General features: G+C 36.8%; 7 protein-coding genes, 1 non-coding gene and 2 pseudogenes across 8 annotated transcripts; 8 read left to right on the top strand and 2 right to left on the bottom strand.

Moving 5' to 3' along the window:
- Window positions 1-568: 568 nt before the first annotated feature.
- Window positions 569-6,010, top strand: LOC108857644 (laccase-7). Its single transcript, XM_018631650.2, has 6 exons — window positions 569-746; window positions 1,008-1,159; window positions 2,172-2,416; window positions 3,345-3,473; window positions 4,510-5,466; window positions 5,655-6,010. The coding sequence occupies exons 1-6, from the start codon at window positions 654-656 to the stop codon at window positions 5,783-5,785; spliced, it is 1,707 nt and encodes a 568-aa protein (XP_018487152.2). The 5' UTR covers window positions 569-653; the 3' UTR covers window positions 5,786-6,010.
- A 512-nt stretch (window positions 6,011-6,522) lies between these two features.
- On the top strand, window positions 6,523-8,186 carry LOC108863614 (60S acidic ribosomal protein P0-2). Its single transcript, XM_018638104.2, has 5 exons — window positions 6,523-6,859; window positions 6,975-7,043; window positions 7,162-7,260; window positions 7,341-7,733; window positions 7,833-8,186. Exons 1-5 carry the CDS (start codon window positions 6,605-6,607, stop codon window positions 7,986-7,988), a joined length of 972 nt encoding a protein of 323 aa, XP_018493606.1. The 5' UTR covers window positions 6,523-6,604; the 3' UTR covers window positions 7,989-8,186.
- Window positions 8,187-8,520: 334 nt separating this feature from the next.
- On the top strand, window positions 8,521-9,683 carry LOC108859082 (flt3 receptor-interacting lectin). Its single transcript, XM_018632929.2, has one exon. It carries the CDS (start codon window positions 8,579-8,581, stop codon window positions 9,362-9,364), a length of 786 nt encoding a protein of 261 aa, XP_018488431.2. The 5' UTR covers window positions 8,521-8,578; the 3' UTR covers window positions 9,365-9,683.
- On the bottom strand, window positions 9,678-11,812 carry LOC108857944 (phytochromobilin:ferredoxin oxidoreductase, chloroplastic-like; annotated as a pseudogene).
- A 438-nt stretch (window positions 11,813-12,250) lies between these two features.
- Window positions 12,251-14,014, top strand: LOC108857943 (uncharacterized). Its single transcript, XM_018631947.1, has 4 exons — window positions 12,251-12,883; window positions 12,991-13,653; window positions 13,764-13,856; window positions 13,976-14,014. The coding sequence occupies exons 1-4, from the start codon at window positions 12,251-12,253 to the stop codon at window positions 14,012-14,014; spliced, it is 1,428 nt and encodes a 475-aa protein (XP_018487449.1).
- Window positions 14,015-15,779: 1,765 nt separating this feature from the next.
- Window positions 15,780-17,383, top strand: LOC108857940 (uncharacterized; annotated as a pseudogene).
- Window positions 17,384-17,600: 217 nt separating this feature from the next.
- TRNAE-CUC (transfer RNA glutamic acid (anticodon CUC)) lies at window positions 17,601-17,673 on the top strand. Its single transcript has one exon. It is a non-coding gene; the product is annotated as a tRNA-Glu (tRNA).
- A 302-nt stretch (window positions 17,674-17,975) lies between these two features.
- LOC108860663 (mRNA-capping enzyme subunit alpha-like) lies at window positions 17,976-19,454 on the top strand. The gene is made up of 5 exons (XM_057010717.1): window positions 17,976-18,103; window positions 18,251-18,349; window positions 18,461-18,636; window positions 18,741-18,862; window positions 19,108-19,454. The coding sequence occupies exons 3-5, from the start codon at window positions 18,468-18,470 to the stop codon at window positions 19,231-19,233; spliced, it is 417 nt and encodes a 138-aa protein (XP_056866697.1). The 5' UTR covers window positions 17,976-18,103; window positions 18,251-18,349; window positions 18,461-18,467; the 3' UTR covers window positions 19,234-19,454.
- A 319-nt stretch (window positions 19,455-19,773) lies between these two features.
- LOC108862519 (protein DEFECTIVE IN EXINE FORMATION 1) lies at window positions 19,774-24,851 on the top strand. The gene is made up of 13 exons (XM_018636675.2): window positions 19,774-20,105; window positions 20,246-20,356; window positions 20,435-20,517; window positions 20,598-20,715; window positions 20,820-20,983; window positions 21,448-22,247; window positions 22,325-22,395; window positions 22,562-22,818; window positions 23,063-23,244; window positions 23,453-23,736; window positions 23,834-23,951; window positions 24,032-24,214; window positions 24,313-24,851. The coding sequence occupies exons 1-13, from the start codon at window positions 19,978-19,980 to the stop codon at window positions 24,628-24,630; spliced, it is 2,817 nt and encodes a 938-aa protein (XP_018492177.1). The 5' UTR covers window positions 19,774-19,977; the 3' UTR covers window positions 24,631-24,851.
- LOC108862520 (uncharacterized) lies at window positions 24,779-25,817 on the bottom strand. The gene is made up of 2 exons (XM_018636676.2): window positions 25,413-25,817; window positions 24,779-25,277 (listed from the first exon to the last, which is right to left on the bottom strand). Exons 1-2 carry the CDS (start codon window positions 25,758-25,760, stop codon window positions 24,849-24,851), a joined length of 777 nt encoding a protein of 258 aa, XP_018492178.1. The 5' UTR covers window positions 25,761-25,817; the 3' UTR covers window positions 24,779-24,848.
- Between the last annotated feature and the right edge of the window lie 1,187 nt (window positions 25,818-27,004).

Genomic DNA, 27,004 nt, shown 5'->3' with positions numbered 1-27,004 from the left:
GAGGATAATCTTTGTTGAGTTCGAGATAAATATTCGGACCTAGTGAACATGACTGTAAACCCGATGAATTGACTAAAATTTACGATATAGATTAAAGTGTTCCAAAAATTATAGGAGGACTTCGAAATATGAGTCTATTTCATATTCTTCGTAGTATGAATAGTCGGACAGACGCTTTAACAAAAAAATAATGAACATAGGCTATATTTTTTCATATATATCAGATTCTAGTCAGATGGAGGTGTTATTCGAAAGAACAGCCCGTTTGCCAATCCTTGATCTAATTTAGGTGGACAATTAATAACGAAGAAAAACGACAAATTAAAAATGAAAAAAGTATGTGGCACTACATTAGTCTACATTTTAATTCGATTAAAAAATTGATCACCAAAATAAAAACAAAGAAATACTGAAACACCTTATATTGATCAATACTTATATATTATTATAAGAATCGAGGAATAAATACTTGAATATTAAAAGAATTATCTGCTTAGACAACCCTAATTAACAAAACATGTTTTGCTTCTTCTTTATTACCACTTTGCGCTCTATAAATTAACCGAACTTTATTCTATCTTTGCTTCAAATCTCCACTACGCATTTCTAGTTTTCTCTCTACTTCGCTTCATCCCATCTTGCTATCTCTAGAGATGGAGGGCGTTAGAGTTTCTCTTGCTTGGGCTCTTCTTCTTTTTGCAGTCTCTTCAATAGCTTCTGCAGCCATTGTCGAACACACCTTCAACGTAACCACACATGTTTTGCATGCATCTTATTAGAGCTATACATCTCGTTTTATAGACCACCACTTTGGTTAATTTTCTATCGGTTCATAAATCATAACTTATAACAGGATTCTTATTTGAAAATTCGTTTCATGTTTTTCTTACCATATCTTGTGATTTTACTTGTTAAAGGTGATTCGTAGCATGTGAAGTATGAGTTTATGTTACCAACTAGTTACCAATTGAGCGCTAACGACGTGAGAGATACTTGGGTTTTGACAGGTACAAAACTTAACCATGTCTCGGCTGTGCAAACGGCAAGTGATAACAGTTGTTAATGGAAGCCTGCCTGGACCAACGGTACGCGCCAAGGAGGGTGACTCGCTCGTAATACACGTCATTAACAGTTCCCCTCACAACATCACAATTCATTGGTATTAATTCACTTAAATTATTTTATTTTTGACAAAACCATTGGTATTCACTTAATTAATATACTATATAATAAAATTCGTATTATGTTAGCTATTACTTAAATTATGCGTGATTTCATATTGGTTTTCTGACTTTACTAGGCGCTAGCTTTCCACAGTTCCTCAATTAGCTGTTTCCCTTTTTCGCATATAAATACTCTATATAATCTATTGTCTTTGCCGTTGTAGAAAATATAGACTTGGGGAGAAGTTATTTGTTTTTATTTGTTTTCCTTATGGACTTTAAAGTTATAAAATCACAAGAAGCAAACTAAAAATTTATATTATTTTTGTTCAGTGATTACGATTTCAATTTTGGTTTAGGGCTAAGAAACAACAACAACCAGACGACTAACAAAACATGCATACCCACAAAATAATTATTTCAACCAACCTGGTTCTTTAATTTATCTTATATGTTACTTATTTTATCCAACTAAGTTAAACAAAGTAATTTTAACTGAAATTTGGTTTAGTTTTGCTGAGCTAATTTTAGAAATTATCGGTCAACGATTTGAACATAACTAGGCTATATATATGTTAGAAACTGTTTGAACGAACCAAGATGTGATTAGTCTAATTCAGTTTCGTGAAACATGCTTTATTTCAATCTTGAAATGGTTTCAAATAAAATGATACTTTTGTTGTTTCTTTACTCTCCATTCCCATTTCCATATAATCATTTTCATAAACTAAGAAAATAAAACACTATAATTAAATTCAAATCAAAATTCACTTGGCTTGCATTGATTAATTATGTTATCGTAATACGAAAACAAAGTTGACCATCCATACTTTTTTCTTGTCTTCTAATTGACCATCAATACTTAAAACTTCAAAAATCCTAGCTATACTTAATAAATACATTCGTCAATAAGATCTTTAATACTACATTTTAAAACAAACCATACTAATTAATTAATACATCCTAGTGTTCGAATATGATATATCGTAATACTTTTGCGTAATCTAGGCACGGGATATTCCATAAACTGACGGTTTGGGCAGATGGACCGAGCATGATAACGCAATGCCCAATCCAGCCTGGCCATCGCTACGCTTACAGGTTCAACATCACTGGCCAAGAAGGTACCTTGTGGTGGCACGCACATTCGTCTTTCTTACGCGCCACCGTATACGGTGCTCTCATCATCCGCCCTAAATCCGGCCACTCTTACCCGTTTCCCAAACCGCACAAAGAAGTTCCCATCATATTCGGTACGTCTCAACTAGATAATTTGTTTTTATTTAATTGATATCAAAATACATATTCAAATAGTTAAACTAAGCTTTAGTAGTTCAGCCTGTGAATAATGCGAAAGGATGTTGGTCGTCCTCATACTCAGTGGCGGAGCCAGAAAATTTTGTTACGGGGGTCAATTTTTTCGACCAAAAACATATAATAAAATCTAATTTTTGTAAATAATACACTATATAGTCTAAAATATTTTATTATTATACATATAAAAACCTTGTAATTTTTTATGTTAGTGAATTATTTTTTTAAATTAAATTATTTTATTATTCATAATTTAATTATATTTATTATATACATAGATATTATTTAAAATTTTCTATATAAGTTATTGGTAAGACCCAATTTTTTAGCATTAATGTAAATGTTTTATTATGCTAACGTTTTATTATCCTAATATAAAATCAATTGAAATTTAATGAATAAATATAGTGAAGGAATTTATCCTAAGATGAACACAGATACATGATTTTATTTCAGGAAAAATAAACATTCACAGAAAAGAAACTAAATTTCTAGCATGAACATGATTACTTTAGCAATAAACCAATTTTACACTGCTAAATTACTCATGGGCATTTCGTTGGAAAAAGTAATGTACGTGTGGGTTTAGATTAGATTTCAAATGTTAAAAGTAATTATTTTAGTTGAACGAACGTGGGCTTAAATTGTATAGGGGTCATTAAGAGACTTTAACTGGGTCAGGTATCACAAATTTACAGAAACTATGGTATAATAAATAATTAAAATGTATAGGGGTCAGCTGACCCCCTAGCTCTTAATTGTCTCCGCCGCTGCTCATACTTGTATTTTAAAGTACTTAGCCAAAAGTCTTCTAATTTTAATTATTAGAAATATTAATATTAGGTTCAAATTGTAATATTAAAACAGGTGAATGGTGGAACACAGACGTAGTCGCGTTAGAAGAGGCTGCAATCGCCACCGGAGTCCCTCCAAACAATTCCGACGCCTATACGATCAATGGCTTGCCAGGAAACCTATATCCATGTTCCAAAGACAGTAAGTGAAAAAAAATACAAATTAATCACTATCTAAGAAGAAACACGGATAGATTCAAATATTTACTATTTAGTATTCTTATTTTACGTGTTATTGGTGACGGAGTGCTGGAAATTATAAAGTATATACAATAGAAGTAATCATATTAGCTAGTGGAGGTTTAAATAAGTTGAGTGTGGTATTGTTTACATGCATGTTCTTTCACAATTTTACGTATTTATGGTGAAATAACAGAACAAATGATTACATGCTTTAATTAACTAGATTTTGAAACGTCTTTCAAAAATAGGGTATATCTTTTTTATATAAATATTTTTTAGAAACATAATTTTCATATTTACTTTTAATTATATATGTGTTTGATGGGAAAAAATATATATCTGTGTTTTTTTGTAATTATATTTGTATAAAATAATTTTAAATGATTAATAAAATATTTTAATAATTATATTAGAATATTAGATTAAATCTATACCAATATGTCATGCTGTTGTTTTAGTAAAATAAACTAGATTATTATCTATCTTTTCAAAAAACGGATATATTTTTTGTTTAAAATTTTGTGAAAATTGTAAGTTTTATATTTAGTTTTTTGTAATTATATTTATATCTAATATTAATAGAATAGATATATTAAATAAATGAAACAAATAATTAGACCATATTAATAGAATATACGATTGCCAAAAGTTTTTTTATTATTTGGTACTTAGAATAATTATTTTTAAAGCATAGTGAACGCTAAAATGAAAAGCATTCTAATTAATACTTCTCTAATTACATTGCATTCTCTTTCGAACCTTTGTATGCGTAGAACTACGAAGTAAACATACATAACAAGTTAGTTTCACAAATTCCATACCATACCACTATCTAATATTATGATATTCTCATCGAATAATCTAATATGGTTATGTAGTGAAACAAAAATTTACTGCCGGTTACTAATCAAGTTTTTTTAGCACTAATCAAATCTTATCTAATGATCATTTGTGATCTAACCCTTTTATTTTTCTGAAATGAAAAAAAAAAACAGGAATGTTTAACCTAGACGTGGTAAAAGGAAAGTTATATTTACTGCGCATCATAAACGCGGCAATGAACATTCAACTGTTTTTCAAGATAGCCAACCACAAGATGACAGTCGTCGCAGCTGACGCAGTCTACACCAAACCTTACCTCACCGACGTCATCGCCATCGCACCGGGTCAAACCGTCGACGCGCTCCTCTACGCCGATCAGTCCATGGGCTCCTCCTACTACATGGCGGCTCATCCTTACGCCAGCGCACCCGGCGTCCCGTTCCCCAACACAACCACCAGAGGCGTCATCCACTACACCGGCGGCGCGTCGAAAACACGGAGAGCGAAGCGCGTGCTGATGCCCAAGCTGCCTTCTTTCTTCGACACGCCAACTGCGTTCAGATTCTACTCCAACCTGACCAGCTTAGTCGGTGGACCACACTGGGTCCCAGTGCCTCGCCACGTGGACGAGGAGATGCTCGTGACCATCGGGCTAGGACTAGAGGCCTGTGCTGATAACAAAACGTGTCCGAAATTCTCAGCTTCGATGAACAACCATTCCTTTGTCTTACCCAAAAAACTATCAATCTTGGAAGCGGTTTTCAACGGCGTCCAAGGCATTTTCACGCCGGATTTTCCAAACCAGCCTCCGGTTAAGTTTAATTACACTGACCCGAACATAACCCAGACAAACCCGGGACTCTTGTTCGCTCAAAAGTCAACGAGCGCTAAGGTCTTGAAGTTCAACGCGACGGTGGATTTGGTGCTGCAGAACCACGCGCTTATCGCGGCGGAGAGTCACCCCATGCATCTCCATGGGTTTAACTTCCACGTGTTGGCTCAAGGGTTCGGTAATTATGACCCGACCCGTGATCGGAGCAAGTACAATCTCGTCAACCCGCAGTCCCGTAACACCTTGGCGGTACCTGTTGGTGGGTGGGCCGTGACCCGTTTCAGAGCTAATAACCCAGGTAACTCTTTGTACCAAAAACCGGTTTCGGTTTAGTTTAATAATTTGCCCGACTCTAGTTGAACACACTACTAAGCTATCAGATACGTGTTATATTGTTGATACATCATATATGAAGCTAAGTTATAATCTACATGTTATATTGTTGATAGATCATACATGAAGCTAAGTTTTTGAAACATTGTTCAGGTGCGTGGATTATGCATTGTCATATCGATGTTCATCTGCCATTTGGACTAGGGATGGTATTTGTGGTTGAGAACGGACCAACTAAGTCGACCAGCTTGCCACCGCCACCTCCTGATCTTCCGAGATGTTGAGGAACAATAAAAAATATAAGATTATTCAGGGCAAGGGAAATAAAAGTTTGGCTCAAACTAACGATATTTGTTTTATTTGATCGATCACATTTGTTTTGATGTAGTCGATAATTCAAAAGTTAAATTGTTTATGTAGTCCGCTCAAATGTTGTTCGTATGTGGGTGAAATGTGTGATTGAAATGTTCTTTTTTGTCTTCCAAATAGTGTATTTTATCACTTCGTCAGTTTCGCAGTGTTTTTTTCTATATCAACGGGGATGATCCGAAATATCCGAGCACAAAACATGTCAAGGTAAAGAAAACATACATCGTGCTGTTTTAACTCACAGATTAACTTCTACTACTCTACTGTGTCCCGTTTTATCATCTTAAAATCAGAAAGTATGTTGTTTTCTGTTTAGGCCCAATTTCGATAAAAAGCCCAATATGATCAAGATAAACAAGAGCCGTCATATAAGCAAAGCAAAATAAGAACCTTTAGATTTGGGCCAAATTGTGGAAAATGCCCAATATTTTCGAAACAAAAAAGGCCGTCAGATAAGATAAGCAATATACGAACCGTTAAATATGTGCCCAATTTCAGAATAAGCCCAATATACATAAAAGTAAACAACAGCCGTCAGATCTGTAAGTAAGCAAAAAAATAAGAACCGTTAGATTCAGATCACTAAAGAAGAAGCCCTAGATTCATTTTATCCTCTTACCATTTCTCACAGTATAAAAAGACTGAAACCAAAACCCTAGCTTCTTTCTGTAATCTCCATCACTCTTCTGCAGACAAAGAGGAAAAAAACGAGTCTCATCCCGTGAGCAACAACAATGGTGAAGGCAACAAAGGCCGAGAAGAAGATCGCTTATGACGCGAAGCTATGCCAGCTCATCGACGAGTTCACCCAGATCTTGGTCGTTGCAGCCGACAACGTCGGATCGACTCAGCTCCAGAACATCAGGAAAGGTCTTCGTGGTGACTCAGTTGTCCTCATGGGCAAGAACACTATGATGAAGCGTTCCGTTAAGATTCACGCTGAGAACACTGGAAACACTGGTATCCTCAATCTCATGCCCCTCCTTCAGGTAAATTCAAAGTTTAGATTTTTATCAAAAGATTAGATTTTTATTAAAAAGTTCTGATTTTTTTATTGAAAGTTTTGATTTTTATTTGGATGGTTATGTGTTTTTGTGTGGTTAGGGAAATGTTGGTTTGATCTTTACCAAGGGTGACCTCAAGGAAGTGAGTGAGGAAGTTGCCAAGTACAAGGTTTGTTTCACATTAATCCGTTTGGTCATATATGATGAAACCATCGCTCTGTTATTATTACATCAACTTGATGCTGTCTTTAATTCGATTGGAAATGTCTGTCGTGTAATTTAAACAGGTTGGTGCTCCTGCTCGTGTTGGTTTGGTTGCGCCAATTGATGTGGTTGTCCAACCTGGTAACACTGGTCTCGATCCATCTCAGACATCTTTCTTCCAGGTTTGTATTAATTATGCTTTGTAATACTTTTGACTTTTGAATTTATTATTCACTTATGAATTTGTTTTTGGGTTTTGTAGGTTCTTAACATCCCAACTAAGATTAACAAGGGAACAGTCGAAATCATCACCCCTGTTGAGCTCATCAAGCAAGGCGACAAGGTCGGTTCTTCTGAGGCTGCCCTTCTAGCCAAGCTCGGCATCAGGCCGTTCTCGTACGGTCTTGTTGTCCAGTCTGTTTACGACAATGGCTCTGTCTTCAGCCCAGAGGTTCTCGATCTTACGGAAGATGACCTTGTCCAGAAGTTTGCCGCTGGTATCTCCATGGTCACTTCCTTGGCGCTAGCTATCTCTTACCCTACCCTTGCTGCTGCTCCTCATATGTTCATCAATGCATACAAGAACGCATTGGCCATCTCAGTTGCCACTGAGTACACTTTCCCACAAGCAGAGAAGGTCAAGGAGTACTTGAAGGTTTGTCATCATTATCAAATTAAGTAACCTTTTTTTTTAAATTTAGTTTGATTTGCTTGTCTTAATTGTATTATTTTGTGTGTTGGATGTTAAATGCAGGATCCTAGCAAGTTCGCTGTTGCTGCAGCGGCTGTATCTGCCGATGCAGGTGGTGGGGCTTCGGCTGGAGCTGCCAAGGTAGAGGAGAAGAAGGAAGTGGTTGAGGAATCAGATGAAGAAGACTACGGTGGTTTCGATATGTTCGGTGATGAGTAGATCCATTTGTTATATCTCTCCCGAGTTCCACCTTTTTTGTCGTTGCTATAAGTGCTGCTTCGTTTGTAGTATGATGACTTGTGTTTTCTTGATTTTGTCCATTTCAGATTTGTGCTATTGTCTTTCTAGTTTGAATATGTTTCGAACTTCGAGTTGTTTTGTTAGTCTTGGCTCTTTAATTTCCCAAGTGTTATATCACTCTTTATATAGCAAAGATAAAGGCATTGTCTTAAACTAGATTAATATAAACCATAATCTAGTCATCTTTACAACTATATGAGATTTTTGGGTTAAACTAATATTCAGTTGACCTAATAAGTTCTTGCATGCGTGCACGGCACAACTCTACAACCTCTTTTATGAACATGTCATGACTTTGAAAACGTCACATTAACAAACCGTGGGCAAAACCAACGTTGGTTTTCTATTCACAAGTGTACATAGACTAATTAGAGTGAGCAAGAAAAATATTAAAATCAATATTAATCCGCAGCAACGACTATGAGAGGATGAGAGAGACGTTTCCGTAAAGGGTTAAGAAAGGAAGACGATTGTTATTTAATCTTTCTTCCGTTTTTTCTTTTATTCAAATGAACCAACCACCACACCAAAAAAAAAAAAACAAGAAGACAAAGATGTTCAGACCTATGAGTTTTGACGAGGAAGTTGAACTGTTTGGAGATTCGAAGCTGATCAACGAAGGTTCTTCGATTCAGCTGACAAACTCGGTGAGTGGAAGCGAGGGAAGAGTCGTTTACAAGGAACCCATCAATCTTTTCCGAGGTGAAGAGAGTCGTAGTAACACGTTATCTTTCTCGAGTCACTTCTCGTTTTCCATGCCTAACGAGACCGATGACGTCATGGCTTTTGTGATGGTTCCGACTAGTTTGGATCTTGGTCTCTTCGGTAAAGAAAACAACAGTTCCTCTGCTTTAGGGTTTTTGTTTGAGCATGCAAAGAACGAGACAGTTGTGGCTTTTGAGTTTGATATTTCCAATAGAGGAAACCGTGCGAGAATCTTGATAGGTAAACCTGAATCTTCCGAAACTAGGGACATTTCGTTCGAGGGTGACTTGTTGGTGGGCGATGGAGGGACGTTGAGCTGTATGGTTGAGTATGAGGCGAGTTTGAAGAGAATGATGGTTCGGTTCAGAAAATTAGGCACGAGAAAGATGTTGGATCCGTTCTTTGAGTTCTATGTAGACTTGGAGGAGATACTGAAAGGTGGTGAGTTCGTGGTGGGTTTAAGCTCTACAAACGGGAGCTCTTCCAATGCACATCTTCTCCACTCATGGAACTTTGACATAAGGCATCCAACGCCGGTGTGTGTCCCTCCATTGCCACCTCGGGGTCCAGATGGAAGTGTGAGTATGTAGAGAATGCTGGGTGGAGTATATTGAGGAATATGCTCTGGTGAGGGATGTGTGCTATGAGTATTGTGGTGGTTGATGTTGAAGAGTGAAAGAGACTGAGGAGTTTGGTGTGGTTTAAGAAGGTTGTGGTGTGAATGCAGAGTCTTCTTCTGCTTTCTTTTGTGTTATTTTCTGTTGCTTTACTTATAGTTTCTTGGTTTCATATGTAAAATAGCTAATGAAAAGAAGCCGTGAGAATAATGATCTTGTGAAGTTGATGTTTCTTGGTCCATTTGGTTTTATAAATATTGGTATACTAAAAAGGCTTTGAAACGATTCAGTATGTTAGTTGTTTGCAAGTGTAACTAACAATCAAGAGGATAAACAATGGTATTAACCATATTAACCAGTGTAATATAACACAGAGACCTGAGAGACTCTTCATGCTGCTCTTTCTTATTCCTTACTCGCCATGTCAGGTGTTTGTGCTGTGCTTCACGATTGGCTCTCACCTGAGATGGCTCCGTCTCCTCCTTCACTTGGATTGTCATCTCAAGCCATGCCTGTAAGGTAAGAGAAATGATAGTTTCACTCACGTTTTTACTGTTAAATCTTAGCTTTTTGGCCAGCAGCAGACAGATTCGAGGAGTATACCTGATAGTATTCGAGGAAGGCAGAGAACAAAGCCTTATGTTTTTCTTGGCTAGACGAAAACCTGGTCCACGTCACCAAAGGGGAAAAGAACTTTATGGATTCACCAGTCAGTTTACCTCCCAATGGGAAAATCTGCAAAGAAACCCTCAGATCAGTCCATCTATATGATGATGAGTACTTCATTACACACATGCAGTTGAGTAATAAATCACATTTGCTTGTTTGTAGCTCACCTCAGCGTATTTTTGATATATGGACATAATGTTTTTGTAATATTTGTCTTGGTAATCCGTCTTGTCAGTCAACTGATGCAAAGGGTTTAGGTCCCTAAAGAAGATCGATCACACATTAGTATGCTTTTAGACATCAAGTCTCCATAGGTGGACAACAAAGACCTGATCACTCTAGCATTAAAAAAGAAGAAGAAGTTAGCGCAGAATATGGGCGTAACATACTGCGGAAACGACGAACTCGCCGGAGATGCTACCGGAGACCTCATCGCGTTGAATCGAAGCAGTTTCACCACACCAATGGTAGATTTAAGAAATCTGTAACTCAATATTCAAGAACAAATACTTCTTTATAGAGAGAAAAGCTTGTAAGAGTAAGACTCCTATTACAATCTCATAACGATTGCAATACTCGTCTACGATCTCATAGCGATCGACTAGCAGTGACTCATAGCGTCAACTACACACAACAATACAAGCATACTCAACTCAGCTCACAAACGAGCTATTTATATTCTCATACAAACTTGAGCTATCTAACTGACAACTCTAACTGCCAACCCTCTATCTCAACTAGAGTCTTCACTTCCTTTCTTTTATTTAAAAACTCCCTCCTCTTCTGCCACGTCACTCTCTTGCTCTGCTTCTTCCTTCCCGTTCCTCTTCCTCTGTCTATAGTATGATTTCTTATACTTATCACATACTCAGGCTTCATGAAACCAGCAAAGTCAAAAACCTGCACATTATATACCCAATATGAAAGGAAAAAAACGGAAAGAAAAGTTGAGAATACAAATAATCATCAATCATTTAAATGAAAAGCAACACTGTTAAAAAAAAAGAAAAAAAAGAAAAAAAAAAGCAACATTGTTGAAACCTCCTTGAAAGTCATGTCCACAGAGATAAATAAATGAAAGCAATTTATACATATAGATAGTACTGCCATAAGTCTTCAAAAGAGACAAATTTCAATACCTGCATTGTCTTGTTTTCTATGGCCATGCTCCGCAAGAGTCTAATCTTTGGAGATTTGAAAGCAAGCATTTGAAGTTGGGTTTTCCCATCAAGTCCTGTCATGCTGCTACTATACCTTTCCTAAAACAGTTTCATGATCAGAAGCAGCCTTTTAACAGTCAAATTTGTGTTTGTTTGTTAAAATATAGATTCAATAGTTATTATGTGTTGCCACTTCTAAAGATACTTTGGATCAAGATTGTCTTAACCAGAATATGTTTTGTACAGATAGGAAAAGACAGCTAAGGATGTTCTTCATTAGCTTACTTGTCTTTACCATTGTTCATAGTATTTCCACAAACAGGCAAAAAGAAACGAAAGAGATAATCATCCATTCACTGTACTACACTACCTGAAGAGGTGAAGGTTCAAGAACAACCCTCTTCCTGGTTTCTTCCAGAGCTGACTCAGCGAATTCTTTATATGAAATAGCAAAGACTCTGAATCAGAATCTCTGACTTCTACTTCTCAACCTGATATAAGTGTTCTTAGGTCTTGTAGATATAAGTAGAGGGGAGTTTGCTGCCTTGAAGCACGTCCCATATCCAAATGAAGATCCAAACTCCATTGATAAAGCTAAGTAGAACACACTCACCACACAAAAAAAGAAGTTAGTAACATTTTTATTTAAAAACGATTATTCATATTCATTTTTAGGGTTAGCCTACTTGAGTTGTGACAAAGTAACAGTGAGATGACTCTACATTTTACACAACAAACGTAAGAAGACTCTTCATTTCTTAATTGGGACATTTATTTCTACCACGCGGTCTTGGGGAAGCTCAAAATTGTTTTGAGTTTCGATGTTTTGAATCATCATCACACGTTCAAATTAATGTCGGATAATACTAGAAGAAACCTCTTGCTATTCCCTAGTCCCAAGTCCCAACCTTGGTGGTTCAATATGTGTATATATATAAGCGAATCATTGTCGTCTCTTTACATGCATAACTTGATTTTTTAACACTCTTCTCCTATTCCTTTTCCTCATTTTTTTTTGTTTTTCCTTCCAATGGAGGAAACAAAGTTTAGTCTGAGACTTCTGGTTGATGAGAAGAGAAACAAAGTTGTTCTAGCTGAGGCATGTAGAGATTTTGTCGACGTCCTCTTCAGTCTTCTAACACTTCCCATGGGCACCATTGTCAGACTCCTCAAGAAGCACAAGCCGCTGCAACCGAGATCAGGGTGTTTTCACAACATTTACAGAAGTGTTTCAGTCATGGCCATCGACGATTTTCAGACTGAGGCTTGCAAAACTATGCTGCTTTATCCCAAGAGCACTAAGGAGATCCAATGCAGGAGGCTGAAGCTGAACGTTGATGATACTGAAGCTACAAAGTTCTTCACATGCCCACGTTTCGGTAGGGCAAGCTGTAAGAAGTACAGCAATTTTAACACTTCGAGGTGTACCTGTGGAGCCTTGATGACACATCAGTATCAGGTTTCAGAGGAAGATCAAATCGGAAGTCCAATGGGAAATAGTGAAGATGGAGTGTTTGTCAGTTGTCGTTCTTCTTACATTGTCACTGATGATCTGAGAGTGACAGTGAACTCTCTTGGTGTTATTGCAAATGAGCTCAATGTACTAGGATATACAGATTTTGATGACTTGCAGGAGATTCATCTTGATGTTGGCTTTAAGGAGGTACTCATTTTCCTTTATTGTTCTGCATATGATTCTTCATTCTAATCTAATCTAATCTAATCTAATTCTTGGTGCTGACTCTTCTTGGAAACTTGTTTGCTTCGAAGCTTCCGTTATCACGGACATTCCTCAACCAAGATTTTCTTAAATGGCCGTCTACACGTGCAGTGGAAGTTGGGTGTGTGAAAGGAGGCCATGAATGTAATGTGAAGATATTTGTCAGGAAGTCTGACAAGAAGATTCTTTATGCAGAGTGCAGTGAAGACTTTGTTGATTCTCTTCTTGGTCTTCTTGCTCTCCCTCTTGAGTTGGCATGGTCATTGACTGATGGGTCAGTTTTGGGATTCGTTGGAAATTTGTGCAGAAGTGAGTGTAGAGAAGCTTCAGCTTCCACTCCCTTGGAGATACCTTATTACTATACCTGCAGTAAACAAATTCTTGACATTCCTCCTCAGCCAACAGTGGTATATTCATATCCATATACATTCTGTGATTCGTCTCCGGTTCTGAGTTTTGTAAGAAATGTTAAAAACCTTAAGAATAGCCAAGTCATTATTGCAAGCGTGATACCAGTGGACCCAAAAATTGAGTCTCAGACTCACTCAAAATGTGATTTTGGGTATGTGAAGAGAGATATGAGGTTTATTGTGTCGGATGATCTGGTTATAACACCTATGAGTTCATCTTCAACCATTGGCTTGTTTATGAGGAGTCACATCAACAACATAAGTGATCTTGAGGAGCAGGAAATCAACATTTCTAAAGCAGAGGTATGCTTGTAATATTATTGCTTTTTAGTTTTTTTTTTGGTGTACTTTGGTATGATCCTTGTGCCTTAGTATAAACTGTATATACCTCTGGAATGTTTTTTTCATTGCAGCTCATCAGCATTCTTAGAGCTTCCTTAGTCTCCCGTTCTGCATTAACCAATGGTCTATCAGGCATGGTTGCAAAAAAATCTAAGAAACAGGTGGTTTGCTTTTGTCAAACAGAAGTTTATTCTATTATCAGCTTTCAATTTTTTTTTAATTTATATATCTCTTTGCCTCTTTATTAATCGTTTTAATTTTCTAAACCTGGTTGTTCTTACAGGTCATTGGTAGATTTTCAACCTTGCTGAACAACCCATAACTCTCTGAAGAAAATCAAAAGGAACTGCATATCTTTGTTATGGTTTTTAGACTATGTTTCAAGCCTTCAATTAGCATTTGTTTTTCCTTTTATTCAGCTGTTTTCTAAACTCTTTTAATGGTGTCTTAGACCATCTCCAATGGTTTACACTATTTTAGAGTAGATTTCACTCTAAAATAGTGTTACTCTAAAATAGAGTAAAGTTTCACTCCAATGGTTTACTCTATATTTGACACTAAAAGAGAATATTCTTAAATATATTATTTTCTAATTTTATTAGTAATAGCTTTTACTTACAAAATTTACAAATTGATCCCTTACATTTTATTTTCCATAAATTATATATCTATATCAAACATATTATATTAATAATTATATTACAGTATACTAACAACATAATACATCTTAACTTAAACATCCCCATTAATGTATCTTTTTCACAAATGATCATTAACGAATTTCAGATTGTGAAATGAGTTTTTTTTATCTTATAAAATTATTTTTAATTTTAGTGCTTGTTTTCTTTGGCTAATAATAATAATTTTAAATGTTTATATATATATATATAATATATTGTTTTATACATAATTATGTGTTGTTAGCATTATTAAACTAAATAAATAGTTACAAAATAAAAAAAAATTGATAAATAAAAGGACTAAAGTATAAATAAAAAAGTTTCACTCTATAATAGAGTAAGAAATAGAGTTACTCCAAATATAGAGTAAGAAATAGAGTTGCACTATTTTAGAATGTGATATAGAGTGGGGTTGGAGAAGATTTTACTCTATAGTAGAGTTTAGTGTAGAAAATAGAGTGGGGTTGGAGATGTCCTTATGTATGGACTTTGTTTTGCTTATTTAAGATCAATGGTCTCCTAAACTTGTCAATCCTTTGGATGACAAATTAAATATAATCAGCCTACTCACAACATTTCATGGGATTAAACCTCATCTCATTATCATTTAGCTAGAAATTAATACAGCCTTTTGGCACCCTCAATTGGGCATTGTTAATTTTGAACTGAAGCTTACAAAATTATTCTGATGTCTTCAAAGAGTAGGAAGGAGATCCATTGCAAAAGGCTTGAGCTGAACATGGGTGATACAGAGCCCTCAAAATTCTTTGTGTGTCCCTTTTTCTTTAAGAATGATTTGTGTCGCAGTTACAGAAATTTTAACTCCTCCAAGAGAAGATGTGGATATGAATGACCAAACATGTTCAGGTTCTAGAAGAAGTGCAAGCAGGATACCAGATTTAAAATGATTTAGATAAGAGTTTTTGTCAGCTGCAGATTACTTATTCTTTGTAACATGACATAAATTATTCTTGAATCAAATACACTAATTGCTCATATGTTTTCTTCTTAAACAAAACATTAACCAGCCGTATGCTCATTTCTTGAGTAGGAACTTAGAAATGAATTTGAAAACAAATGGAAGCTTCTGTTAGGAACTTATAATTCATTTTCTTTTTGAGTTTTGATAACCATTCTATATCTATAGACTTAATCCTTAAACCCAAATTTTGAGCAAAAATCATGGTTAAATAACTTAAAAGTTAAAATCCTATGATGATTCCTCAGTAGTAGCCAGTAGGATGTACTGTAAAGTAAAATAGATGACATTAGGGTATTTTTTGTAGATACTATCATAATACCAACTGCTTAATGACTTAAAAGCTGGATCCAATACATGATTTGGCCTAACTTGTAAACTAGATCCTAGGATTCTTTTCTTTTTGCATCTTCTTTTTGATCTTTCTGATGGCTGTGAAACCAAAGTTTAGCCTAAAACTTCTCATTGATGAGGAGCAGAACAGAGTTGTTTTGGCTGAGAGTTGTAAAGATTTTGCAGATGTACTCTGCAGTCTCTTGACTCTTCCTATGGGAACCATCATCAGGTTGCTGGAGAAGCCTCAGAATCCTCAGTCTTCTTCAACCGTGGGCTGCTTTCACAATCTTTACAAAAGTGTTTCAGACATGGACATCGGTAATTTCAAGACTCCAGCTAGTAAAAACCTGTTGATATATCCAAGGAGTATGAAGGAGAGTCATTGCAGGAAGCTAAAGCTGAAAGTAGATGACACTGAGGCGACCAAGTTCTTTGTCTGTCCAAATTTTGTGTCTGTTGAGTCTTGCTGTAAGGTCTACAGCAATATAAGTAGTTCAAGATGTAGTTGTTGAAGATGAAGAGCAAGATAAAGTGGATGGAGTGTTTCTAAGCTGCAGAACGTCTTTTATCATCACAGATGATATGAAAGTGGCAGTGAACTCTATGGGACTTGTACTGAATGTTCTCAATGATCTTGGTTATTCTGGTTTTGATAAACTTCAAGAAATGGTTATTGATATTGGTCTTGAAAAGGTACTTTGTGATCTTTCATTGCCATTTCATCTTTTAGACAAATGTTCTTGGATCTTTTACTGGTTGTTTTTTACATGTAGGTTCTGACACTTCTAGGGTGTTTATTCACTTCGGATGCTCCATTAACAGACACATTCCTGAGGAAACATTGTATGGCAATTAAGCCTAAAGTGTTGACACCACTTGTGCAAGAATGTAGAGTTGCAGGAGAAGCCAACGAAGTTGTGACTTTGAAAGTTTATGTTAGAAAGTCAGACAAGGTGATTCTCTATGCTGAATGCAGAGAAGAGTTTGTTGATTTTCTTTTCACTTTTCTTGTTATACCACTTGAGTTTGCTTGGGAACTCTCTGTTGATCACTTGAACATGGGATGCGTTGGGAATCTATGCAGAAGCGTCAAAGAGCTGAGCTTTGAACAGAGAAGAGAAGCCATGCTTCCTTATTACTACAGTTGTCTTACGCAGCTTCTTGATCTTGTCATACAAGAAACGCCAGAGTATGAGTGCTTGGTCTCTCGTCGCAGTTATAACAGTAGCAAGCTCTCCAAGAACATCAAGAAGAGTGTTCTTGCAGACGGTGAAAGAGTTGCAAAGTTAACTCCAGTGTTGACTTCAGATTCTGCCAGTATTGGACTTGTCAAGGGAGAGACTAACTTCATAGTGTCAGATGATCTAGTTGTCACTGCTATGAACTCCTCTTCAACAATCTCATTGCTAAGCAAGTTGCAGATGAATATTAGTGATATTGAGGAGCAAGTGATTAGCATTGGCAAAGCTCAAGTATGATACTTCTCTTCACTTCTTTTTTTTTTACTCTTTTTTTTTCTGGTTAGTGAAGAGAATTTTGACTTAAACTTGTGTTTCAGGCTATCAGTTTGTTGAGAGCTTCTTTGATAACAACCTCTGCATTAACAAATGGTCTCTCGAACTTTCTCTCAAAGATGAAGCTAAAAGAAGCAGCTCCATCAACTTTTAAGATGCCAAAATCTGAAAAAATCCTTTAAAGCAAAATGGCCTTTTTTAATTGTTATTCTGCAACTGTTACCAACTCTGCAATCAAACTTTTTCAGTTTGAGATTTTGCATTACTGATCAAGTTGTTACTTCTTTCTTTTCTGTGTTACTTGAGTTAGATGTTCAGGATATTTTCATTGGCAATCATCAGTCCCTTCAATGTGAATATTTAACGGGTATAAATAGTTTAAACAATGGACAATCAAAATCCGTTGTAGTCTAGCTGGTCAGGATACTCGGCTCTCACCCGAGAGACCCGGGTTCGAGATCCGGCAACGGAGTCCTTTTTTGTTGTGATTTTCTCCATTTTTGTCTTATTTAAATTCGAAAAGTTCTTGAAGATCTGAGCTCTCCATCCGTGTTCGTATGCCGTTGCGTGATATTTTGATAAATTAACATTTCCAAACTTTTTTCGCCCCTATTTACTCATGTTTCTATTTTAATTAGACAAAAAAAAGGAAAAAGACAATAAACGAGGTTGCCCAAATTATTAAAGTTTTTTTTGCCAACAATTATTTTTTTGTTACAGTATTTTGTTTTATTTTCTCAACAACATTACATCCTTTGTAAATTTCAATCCTCATGAAAAATGTGTAAATTTTTAGCATTTTTCTCTCTTTTTTTTAACAAATTATTAGCATTTTTCTCTCTTTTTTTTTACGATGGAAGATGGTCGAAAAAGAGGTGATAGATCCTCGAAATCATGAGAAGGTAAGAAGTCATATCAGATATGATCTTGAGCCTTTTAGGGTGCGTACTAGGAGTTACATTATTCTTTCTCATGCCATTTCCCATTCTTACAATTTCTTTTCTCTCGTATAAACTGTTCATGGAACTTGTACTTATTTTATTGCCTAGGTACGGAGAAATGATTTTTGGTTGCTTTCTGCGGTTGAGAAGGTTTTGAAGGGTTTCATTCCATCACTCTCACATGAAGCCGACGGCCTGATATTTCAGGTAACCATGGAACCGAAAGAGAATCTCGGATGTTAAAACTTTAGGACTAAAGTCAAATAGCTCTGGTTCAGCTTCTTAATAAATATCTGAAATCTGTTTTTCTGTTAACAGGGCTGGGATGACCTTTATGTTGCCCCGTACACATGAAGGTCTACTGAAGTGGAAGTATCCAGAAATGAACTCCGTTGACTTTCTATACGAGCAGGATGACAGTGGCCGGGGAATGCTCTCCGTGTTTGAAAGAGGGAAGAAGAAGCTTTTGGATGGAAATAATGTTGTTTTTAGAGGTGTATAGTGTTATATTCGGTTATATATATATATATATTAATCATAACTTAATTATTTCTGAGAACTACTAACTGCTAATACTAAAACTGCACAAATGATTCAGACCCTGCCGAGTACTCTGGGAAGATTGTAGAGTGCTCATGGGATCAGGAAGAGCAAGTTTGGGTCAGCATGCGGGTCAGGGTCGATAAGTCTACACCAAATGATATCAACAGTTATAGGAAGGTCAGTATTTTCTGTTTTACCCCCCTTTATATGCTTGATTGTATTCTTTAGATCCGTATCCACAGTTATGACATTACTGTATGACGATCATACTTTGCTTACAAAATTTCCTCTCGTCCTCTGTGTGTTCTGTCGTATCTCTCATTGTTCATGTCTCGAACAAGAGTTTAAGCTTTCTTATCTATGTGTCAACTTTACCTGGTGTGATGAGTTGTAGTCTAAACCCATTGTGAATGTTAAAATAGATGATGAGAAGCATAAAAGACAACATCACAGAGGAAGTGTTGCTGCAGGAGATAAGGGAGATCATCCGTTTGCCTATGTATGCGGACCGTATTCAAATGGATAGCAAAGCCGCGCGCCGCAGATGAAACATCTATAGGTCTGTTTCGAGGAGCTTTAGGGTTTTATAATGAATCTGATTCCGTTTGGCATATGTGATAGATGGTTTAAGGTGTGTTTACTCTTCTCAAGGGATTCGTATGTTTAGATGGAGAAGATGTTGTAATGGTAATAGCACTTAGGAGGATATAATGTTGTAATCTTTAGTATTAGTATCATATTGTTATTGTTTTTTTTCTTTTTTACTTCAGAAGAAAGAATGGTTGTTCATTTTTCTCAGATGAAGTATCATGGTTCCCACTTGGTGTTAAAAAAAAGAAGTATCATCATTCCCACTCTTTCACTCACATTTACATAGAAAGAAAATGTGTTAACCCCTACCCTAGCGTCACGCAGGACCGCAACCATTCCAAGTGAAGAAAAAGTGGTGGTGTTTCTTATATTCGTAACTAAACAGAGTGTTGTTCGTAATTAAACAGCTGTGTTGTTTCTTATATTCGTAATTAAACAGCGTGTTGTTTCGTTGACCGAAGTTATATAGCAACAAATTTTATATCAAAACGGCAAGATGTCCTTGCTCTTTCCCTGCGTCACTGACTCGATTTCGCCGGCTGCGATCAGCTTGTCTAATTCTCCTTCTCCTTGTACCTTCTTCATTTACTCCCACCTCAATCCCTAAAACCCCAGTTCCGTAACTGCATTTCAGTTCCTCGTGCCTGGATAGGTTTATTCCGCCAAAGGTAATCGTCTGGTCTTCGCAAGAGTGTGATCTTATGAAACCCCAAACGCGACGGTGTCTGCTGAGGTTTTTCCTCTTCCTGATCTTATCGAATCCCTCCTATGGGGAAAACAAGTTCAGAGAGCGTAAAGCCACCGATGATGAGCAGGCCTACCCAGAAATGTAAGTTTCGATCTTGTATTGAGCTCTGTGTGTTAGAGTAGACGATCCAATTCGATAAGACTTGTGCGTATTTTAGCTTTAATTGTTGGGGAGATACGTTTCCTTGCTCCTAAGTAAAGAGGTCGGTCTCGTTGGTGCAGTGATGAAGATGCTTTGTTGAATACTCAGTGCCCGAGGAAACTGGAGCTGCGATGGCAAACTGAAGTCACTTCTAGCGTTTATGCTACACCCTTGATTGCTGATATCAACAGGTATATATATAATGGAATCTGAGTTTTTGATTAGGGATCATGAGTGTTGACCTGATTTTGTTTTTTTTGTTGTTACAGTGATGGAAAGCTTGACATTGTTGTTCCATCTTTTGTTCACTACCTTGAAGTTCTTGAAGGTGCTGATGGAGACAAGATGCCAGGTACAAGATATCCTTATCTTCTCGATTTAGAACCTCGAGAACTTTTGGTAATGTTTACTGATGCACTCATGAAACGCTAGGGTGGCCTGCTTATCATCAGTCAAACGTGCATTCAAGTCCTCTTCTATTTGATATCGACAAAGATGGTGTTAGAGAAATTGCTCTGGCCACCTACAATGGCGAAGTGCTCTTTTTCAGGTAATTTTTTCTCAGCCGATGATAAAAATACATATACTTTTATCTGTTATCATGATCCTTGGAGTATTATAGGTTTGCTTATGATGCTTTTTTTTTGTTTCCAGGGCATCAGGCTTTTTGATGTCAGATAAGCTAGAAGTGCCACGTAGAAAAGTGCACAAGAACTGGCATGTGGGACTGAATCCTGACCCTGTTGACCGTTCACATCCTGATGTCCATGATGATCAGCTTGTGCAAGAAGCTATGGAGATGAAGTCATCGACCACTCGTAAGTTTTTTTATCATGTTAAGTTTTGACATCAGTTTTATAGTTTACTTCTTAGATTACTCCCGTCGTCCAAAGTCTCTGCTTGGTTGAATTTATGTTCTTCCTGATATTCGACGACACCATAGCTGGTCAGATTGGTTGTGTAAGTTAATTGAAAATGTAAAGCTAAGTCTCTGCTTGGAGCATCTGCCTCAGCTTATGTTCTTGCTGATATTGGTCAGATTGGTTGTGTGATTAAGTTAATAGAAAGTGTAAAGCTAAGTTTCTGCTTGGAGCATCTGCCTCAGCTTATCTGAATAATTTTTGTACTTTTTGTATTTCCTTTATCTTATGGATTTTGCATGGTGTTCATCCTCGCTTATCAGTATCTCCTGTATTTAGACCGTTGAGAAAGTACATGGATTAGGAGAGTCATATTAAGTCTTGATGAAAGTTTACTTTGTGACTCTTACTTTTCTTTGTAGATACGAGTGCAACTACCACAACACCGAATGTTACGCTCTCGACGCCCAAAGAGTTTCATGGCGAGGCTTCAAATGTGACGTCTCAAGAGGATCAGAAGAAACCCGAGAACAACCAAACAGAAGCCGTCGTTAAGCCTACTCCAGTGACGTCTCAAGAGGATCAGAAGAAACCCGAGAACAACCAAACAGAAGCAGTCGTAAAGCCTACTCCAGTGACGTCTCAAGATGATCAGAAGAAACCCGAGAGTAACCAAACAGAAGCAGTCGTAAAGCCTGCTCCAGAGCTACATAACTCCTCCATGAGTGTTAGCTCAAACAATTCGGCAACAAATGATACCACAGCTGGCTCAACAGAAAATATCAATGGAAATGTAACCACCAAGGAGGTGGATCAAAGCAAGATTGGTGAAGCTAAGAATGAGACTGTTATTAAATTAAATACCAGTACGGATAATTCTTCAGAGACTTTGGTGACATCTGGAAACAGTAGTACGACAGAGACAGGAACCAAAAGTGGGAGGCGACTTCTGGAAGATAATGGCTCGGACGGCCATTCTGACAATAAAGACAAAAATGAGGGTGTTCGCATGGCCACAGTCGAGAACGATGGAATATTAGAAACTGAAGCAGATTCATCGTTTGACTTGTTGCGTGATACTGATGAGTTAGGTGATGAATACAGCTATGATTATGACGATTATGTTAATGAGACCATGTGGGGTGATGAGGAATGGGTCGAGGGGCAGCACGAGAACTCAGAGGATTATGTGAATATTGACGCACATATACTTTGCACTCCTGTGAGTTTCTAAGCAAAAACCGTTGTCTTTGATTACTTGCTTCCATGAGAGATCTTACTGTGTCACTTGTTTATCAGGTAATTGCTGACATAGACAAAGATGGAATACAGGAGATGGTTGTTGCTGTTTCCTATTTCTTCGACCCTGAGTAAGTTTCCGTTACATCTACCACTGAAGATGTGTCCAACTGTCCATAAACTGTCAGTTCAAAAGCATCATTAGTAAAGATTTTCTGCAAAACATGCATGAGGTCTTAAATGTAAGCGTTTACTTACTTTGTTTAATAAAACTGACCCTGATAAGTTATTTTTCAGGTATTATGACAATCCAGAACATCTGAAAGAGCTTGGTAGTATTGACATCAAAAACTATATTGCTAGTTCAATTGTGGTTTTCAATCTTGAGACTAAACAAGTTAAATGGGTCAAAGAGCTAGATTTGAGTACGGATAACGCAAACTTCCGTGCATATATTTATTCTTCCCCAACGGTTGTTGACTTGGATGGCGATGGTTACTTGGATATCCTTGTCGGAACTTCCTTTGGCTTATTCTACGCCATGGACCACCGTGGTAAGACTTCTTGTTTACGTTGAATATTCACCATTGCGTATCTCTATTGACAGAAATTTCACTCTTGATAGATTCCTGTCCATACTGATATTTCCTTATTTGCTTAAAATATTTCTCACAAGTAAAAAACATTCAGGACAATACACTAGTCTCATTACAGATTTTGTTGCACTGGGTATTCATGGGAGTTTCCTTTGCAAGTCTTGGTGTTGATTTGGATTCTAAGATTGTTGTCTTTTTGCAGGAAACATCAGAGAAAAATTCCCACTTGAAATGGCCGAAATTCAAGGGGCAGTGGTTGCAGCTGATATAAATGACGATGGAAAGATTGAACTTGTAACAACAGATTCCCACGGAAATGTAGCAGCATGGACCACTCAAGGAGTGGAAATTTGGGAAGTACATCTAAAGAGTCTTGTTCCTCAGGTATACAGTTACATCCGTTTATTCTCATCTAGTGTGAAACAGCCTTATGAATGAACCAGTTGTAGGAGCATCAACACGATTATATGAGTTGATCATAGTGCATACGATATTCCACAAGTTCCACCTGTTGTTACCAAACATCCGTTAACTTGGAATCCTCTCTCTATTCACTTTACAATCAGAGACTGATACTAATCTTCTCTTTCAGGGTCCTTCGATAGGCGATGTTGATGGTGATGGACATACTGATGTCGTGGTTCCCACAACATCAGGAAACATTTACGTTCTGAGTGGCAAGGATGGTTCGATTGTCCGTCCTTACCCGTACAGAACCCATGGAAGAGTGATGAACCAAGTTCTTCTTGTTGATCTGAACAAGCGAGGTGACAAAAAGAAGGGACTTACCATTGTTACCACATCCTTTGACGGTTACATGTATCTCATAGATGGGCCCACCTCGTGCGCTGACGTTGTTGATATTGGTGAAACTTCGTAAGTCACTTGCTTCCTTTGCGTCACATTAATTTTTTTAGTAGTTTCGCTTTTCCAGTGAATTTTTATAGCGAAGATGGATGTTTCTGTATTACAGATACAGCATGGTCTTGGCTGATAATGTTGACGGTGGAGATGATCTTGATCTCGTCGTCTCAACTATGAACGGGAACGTCTTTTGCTTCTCCACGCCTTCTCCTCACCATCCCCTCAAGGCAAGATCTTCCTAACACTTGTTCATGACATTGTATTTGTGATAGATTATGATTTTACACTTGGTTCTCAATTTCATCAGGCTTGGAGATCGACTGATCAAGGGATGAACAATAAGGCTATCCGTTACGATCGTGAAGGTGTTTTTTTCACGCATTCAACCAGAGGCTTCCGTGATGAGGAAGGCAAAAACTTCTGGGCTGAGATTGAGATTGTTGATAACTACAGATACCCATCTGGTTCACAAGCGCCCTATAACGTTACAGTAAGTTCCTCGAACCTTCAGTACATGATGATAAGCAATTAGCTTCTCTGCTTTGGCTCCCTTGAAACTAAAGTACACATCGGTTTTAAAATGCACAGACGACGCTGTTGGTACCAGGCAATTACCAGGGAGATAGGAGGATAAAGCAGAGCCAGATCTATGACCGACCAGGAAAATACAGGATAAAACTACCAACCGTTGGAGTGAGGACAACAGGCACTGTAATGGTGGAGATGGTGGACAAGAATGGACTCCATTTCTCAGACGAATTCTCTCTAACTTTCCATATGTATTATTACAAGCTTCTGAAGTGGCTGCTTGTCCTCCCTATGCTCGGGATGTTCGGTCTGCTCGTGATACTACGACCTCAAGAAGCTGTGCCCCTCCCGTCGTTTTCCCGCAACAGAGACTTGTGATGCTAAGTGCTTGAGCTCTAAGTATCTGCCTTAAATAGCTCGTCTAAAGTATTAGATATATCTTTTTGTTTGTTAAAGATCTTTAGATAATCTTTCTTTTGAGCTTATAAAGTTTATGTATTACTTTATTCTTGTAACCTTTCGTCGGTTAAAAGAAAAACTAATCATGCATTATCACTCTGTATTACTTTACATTGTTACAGAGTCGGTACTATTCATTATTTCTTGTTTCCTTTACCCTTGTCTGCTTCTTCTGATAACAATGTCTGCTCGTACACAAACTGAGTGAGCAGTGGGATAAGGATAGCTCCAAGAACAGCTACTTTTCTCCAATCCGGTGAAGAAACAAACGAATCAGCGATTGCTAGAGCCACGATCCCAATTAAACCGAGGTAAATGTTCCTTCTTGACTCTGATCCTGCACTTTCTTTGGTTACTTCTTGTATTCTCTGAGTCTCCTCTTTAGCTTCCTCTGCATCCACAGGCTTCTTATCACGGAAGCTCTTGAAGAACAATCCTTCGTTCCTATCTTCCACAATCTTCTCTTCAAACTCAGCCAACTTGTTATCGTTCTCCTCTATCTCCAATCTGTTAAGTCCCACAGATTCCTCAAAAGCTTGCATCTTGCTCTCGATGTTCTCTAGTATCTGCTCAATCACCAAGAAACAAAAGCAAACAATGTCAGCTTATGTATCTCTCTGTTCATGCAAGATCATCGAGCAAATCGATGTCTAAGCGATGAAAAAGACAAAAGTGAGGATCTTTTAGAACTGATACAATACCCTTGAGCTTGCTTCGTCGAGGTCTTTCATGGCGTCTTCTCCAACCTTGTCAAACTCAGCGTTGGCTTCTTCAGCAAACTTGGTGAGATAATCTGATCGTTCGTCCAAGAAATCAGTTAAACGGACCTTCGATGTCTGAAGCATGGCGATCCTGGCTAAGAGCTCTTGTCTCTGTGTATCTCCTTCTTGTTTCGGAGGATCCGGATCAGACTCTGAGTCCGAGTTTCCATCTCTGGATTTCGAGAGACAGAGGAATTGGGTTCGAGAAATGGAATGTCTTGGGGGATTGAACAGTACATGAAAGTTTGGTGTTAGAGTTGTCTGAAATGTTTGGAGTGTGTTCATCATCTTGTTTGTTTCTGAAGAAGAAGAAGGTCGAGAGTAACCGCTCGTTCTTTAATTTGGTTTGTGCATTATCCAAAACCAGTTCTGTGTATTTAATGTATTTACACAAAATACCCTGTTTTCACGGATTATTATACTTGAGAGTCTCTTACTTTCATTCTAGTCTGTTTAATAACATCATCAATATATAAAATCCTATTTCTAACTTTCTATACAACTTGTTAGCATGTTAAACTTAAAAAATGATATAATTAGTTCATTACGAAATGCCAAGAAGTTTTATAATTCATGAAATTAAGTTTTAGTTACTTAAAGCAAATTACAAGTATTTTTTTTTATAACATGTGATTTTATAAGAACACTTAAGTAAAATATATAATTAATAGTATTGTTTGTTGGTTTTTGTCGCTAATTATTTAAATAAATATAACAAAATTTGATTTGATGACTATCTATCTAAATGCATCATTGTATTTTTTTGTCGAATTTCATTGCATTAAGGCCATTATGCAAAACAGTGAATAAATATAATATCTAAATACAAGTTCCAAAAAAATGTAAGATTTGTAAACCACTGTCGCACCGTGGTTTCGTCTTGTTAAACATTCTAAAAATGTTTTAAAAACATAAAATTTATCAAAATAAATGAAACTGAATTTAAATATATATATATATATATAGTAAAACAATTTATGAGACTTTATGTTCAACATATCGTAATCATTTTAGTGGAACAAAAAGATTCTTATGACTACAGTAGAATAGATGCAGAAGTTGTACATATGAAGAAATGTATGTATGTGAAACAATATGGAAACAAATATAATTATCAACAATCATGTATGTAAATGTTAAACACATTTTAAAAGAATTTTCAACTACATGTTTAAGTTGAGAAAAATACTGAGATAATAGAGTTGCAATGTAATTTTGGTTATCAAAACTTAACATTTTATGGAAAAAATCATTTCAAAAATATTTTCAAATATTTCATATTCATGTAATAATAAATAACAATTATTTGTTTATTTGTAACTAAGAAATAAATAAACTAACAAAAAGAACAATGTTCAAGAGCATTTTGTCTATTTAGAGAAGAACCGAAATTGATAAATAAAAGTTCAAAACTAGAAGTTTTCTCAATTTTTTCAAATTAGTTAGATCATGCAAATGTATAAATCTCTTGAGAAAGTTTATGTACAGAAAAAAAAGACAATCCATCTCCTAAACTATTATTATTGTATTTT

The sequence above is a fragment of the Raphanus sativus genome, chromosome 5 (genome assembly GCF_000801105.2).
Source record: "Raphanus sativus cultivar WK10039 chromosome 5, ASM80110v3, whole genome shotgun sequence".
In the NCBI taxonomy this organism is placed as follows: Eukaryota; Viridiplantae; Streptophyta; class Magnoliopsida; order Brassicales; family Brassicaceae; genus Raphanus; species Raphanus sativus.
Note: the sequence above shows the minus strand (reverse complement) of the source record. Positions and strands in the feature narration are given on the sequence as shown.

What these genes read in the sequence shown, in the direction of transcription:
- LOC108862520 (XM_018636676.2), bottom strand. Translation starts at nt 25,760, where the DNA reads ATGATGAACACACTCCAAACATTTCAGACAACTCTAACACCAAACTTT. An exon ending in TCGACGAAGCAAGCTCAAGG is followed by an intron (nt 25,278 to 25,412) that starts GTATTGTATCAG and finishes GTGATTGAGCAG; the next exon opens with ATACTAGAGAACATCGAGAG.
- LOC108860663 (XM_057010717.1), top strand. Translation starts at nt 18,468, where the DNA reads ATGACCTTTATGTTGCCCCGTACACATGAAGGTCTACTGAAGTGGAAG. An exon ending in AAATAATGTTGTTTTTAGAG is followed by an intron (nt 18,637 to 18,740) that starts GTGTATAGTGTT and finishes CAAATGATTCAG; the next exon opens with ACCCTGCCGAGTACTCTGGG. An exon ending in ATATCAACAGTTATAGGAAG is followed by an intron (nt 18,863 to 19,107) that starts GTCAGTATTTTC and finishes ATGTTAAAATAG; the next exon opens with ATGATGAGAAGCATAAAAGA.
- LOC108859082 (XM_018632929.2), top strand. Translation starts at nt 8,579, where the DNA reads ATGAACCAACCACCACACCAAAAAAAAAAAAACAAGAAGACAAAGATG.
- LOC108857943 (XM_018631947.1), top strand. Translation starts at nt 12,251, where the DNA reads ATGGAGGAAACAAAGTTTAGTCTGAGACTTCTGGTTGATGAGAAGAGA. An exon ending in TTGATGTTGGCTTTAAGGAG is followed by an intron (nt 12,884 to 12,990) that starts GTACTCATTTTC and finishes TTTGCTTCGAAG; the next exon opens with CTTCCGTTATCACGGACATT. An exon ending in TCAACATTTCTAAAGCAGAG is followed by an intron (nt 13,654 to 13,763) that starts GTATGCTTGTAA and finishes TTTTCATTGCAG; the next exon opens with CTCATCAGCATTCTTAGAGC.
- LOC108862519 (XM_018636675.2), top strand. Translation starts at nt 19,978, where the DNA reads ATGAAACCCCAAACGCGACGGTGTCTGCTGAGGTTTTTCCTCTTCCTG. An exon ending in GATGAAGTCATCGACCACTC is followed by an intron (nt 20,984 to 21,447) that starts GTAAGTTTTTTT and finishes TTTTCTTTGTAG; the next exon opens with ATACGAGTGCAACTACCACA. An exon ending in CTACGCCATGGACCACCGTG is followed by an intron (nt 22,819 to 23,062) that starts GTAAGACTTCTT and finishes GTCTTTTTGCAG; the next exon opens with GAAACATCAGAGAAAAATTC.
- LOC108863614 (XM_018638104.2), top strand. Translation starts at nt 6,605, where the DNA reads ATGGTGAAGGCAACAAAGGCCGAGAAGAAGATCGCTTATGACGCGAAG. An exon ending in AGGAAGTTGCCAAGTACAAG is followed by an intron (nt 7,044 to 7,161) that starts GTTTGTTTCACA and finishes TAATTTAAACAG; the next exon opens with GTTGGTGCTCCTGCTCGTGT. An exon ending in CTCAGACATCTTTCTTCCAG is followed by an intron (nt 7,261 to 7,340) that starts GTTTGTATTAAT and finishes TGGGTTTTGTAG; the next exon opens with GTTCTTAACATCCCAACTAA.
- LOC108857644 (XM_018631650.2), top strand. Translation starts at nt 654, where the DNA reads ATGGAGGGCGTTAGAGTTTCTCTTGCTTGGGCTCTTCTTCTTTTTGCA. An exon ending in AGAAGTTCCCATCATATTCG is followed by an intron (nt 2,417 to 3,344) that starts GTACGTCTCAAC and finishes ATATTAAAACAG; the next exon opens with GTGAATGGTGGAACACAGAC. An exon ending in TTTCAGAGCTAATAACCCAG is followed by an intron (nt 5,467 to 5,654) that starts GTAACTCTTTGT and finishes AACATTGTTCAG; the next exon opens with GTGCGTGGATTATGCATTGT.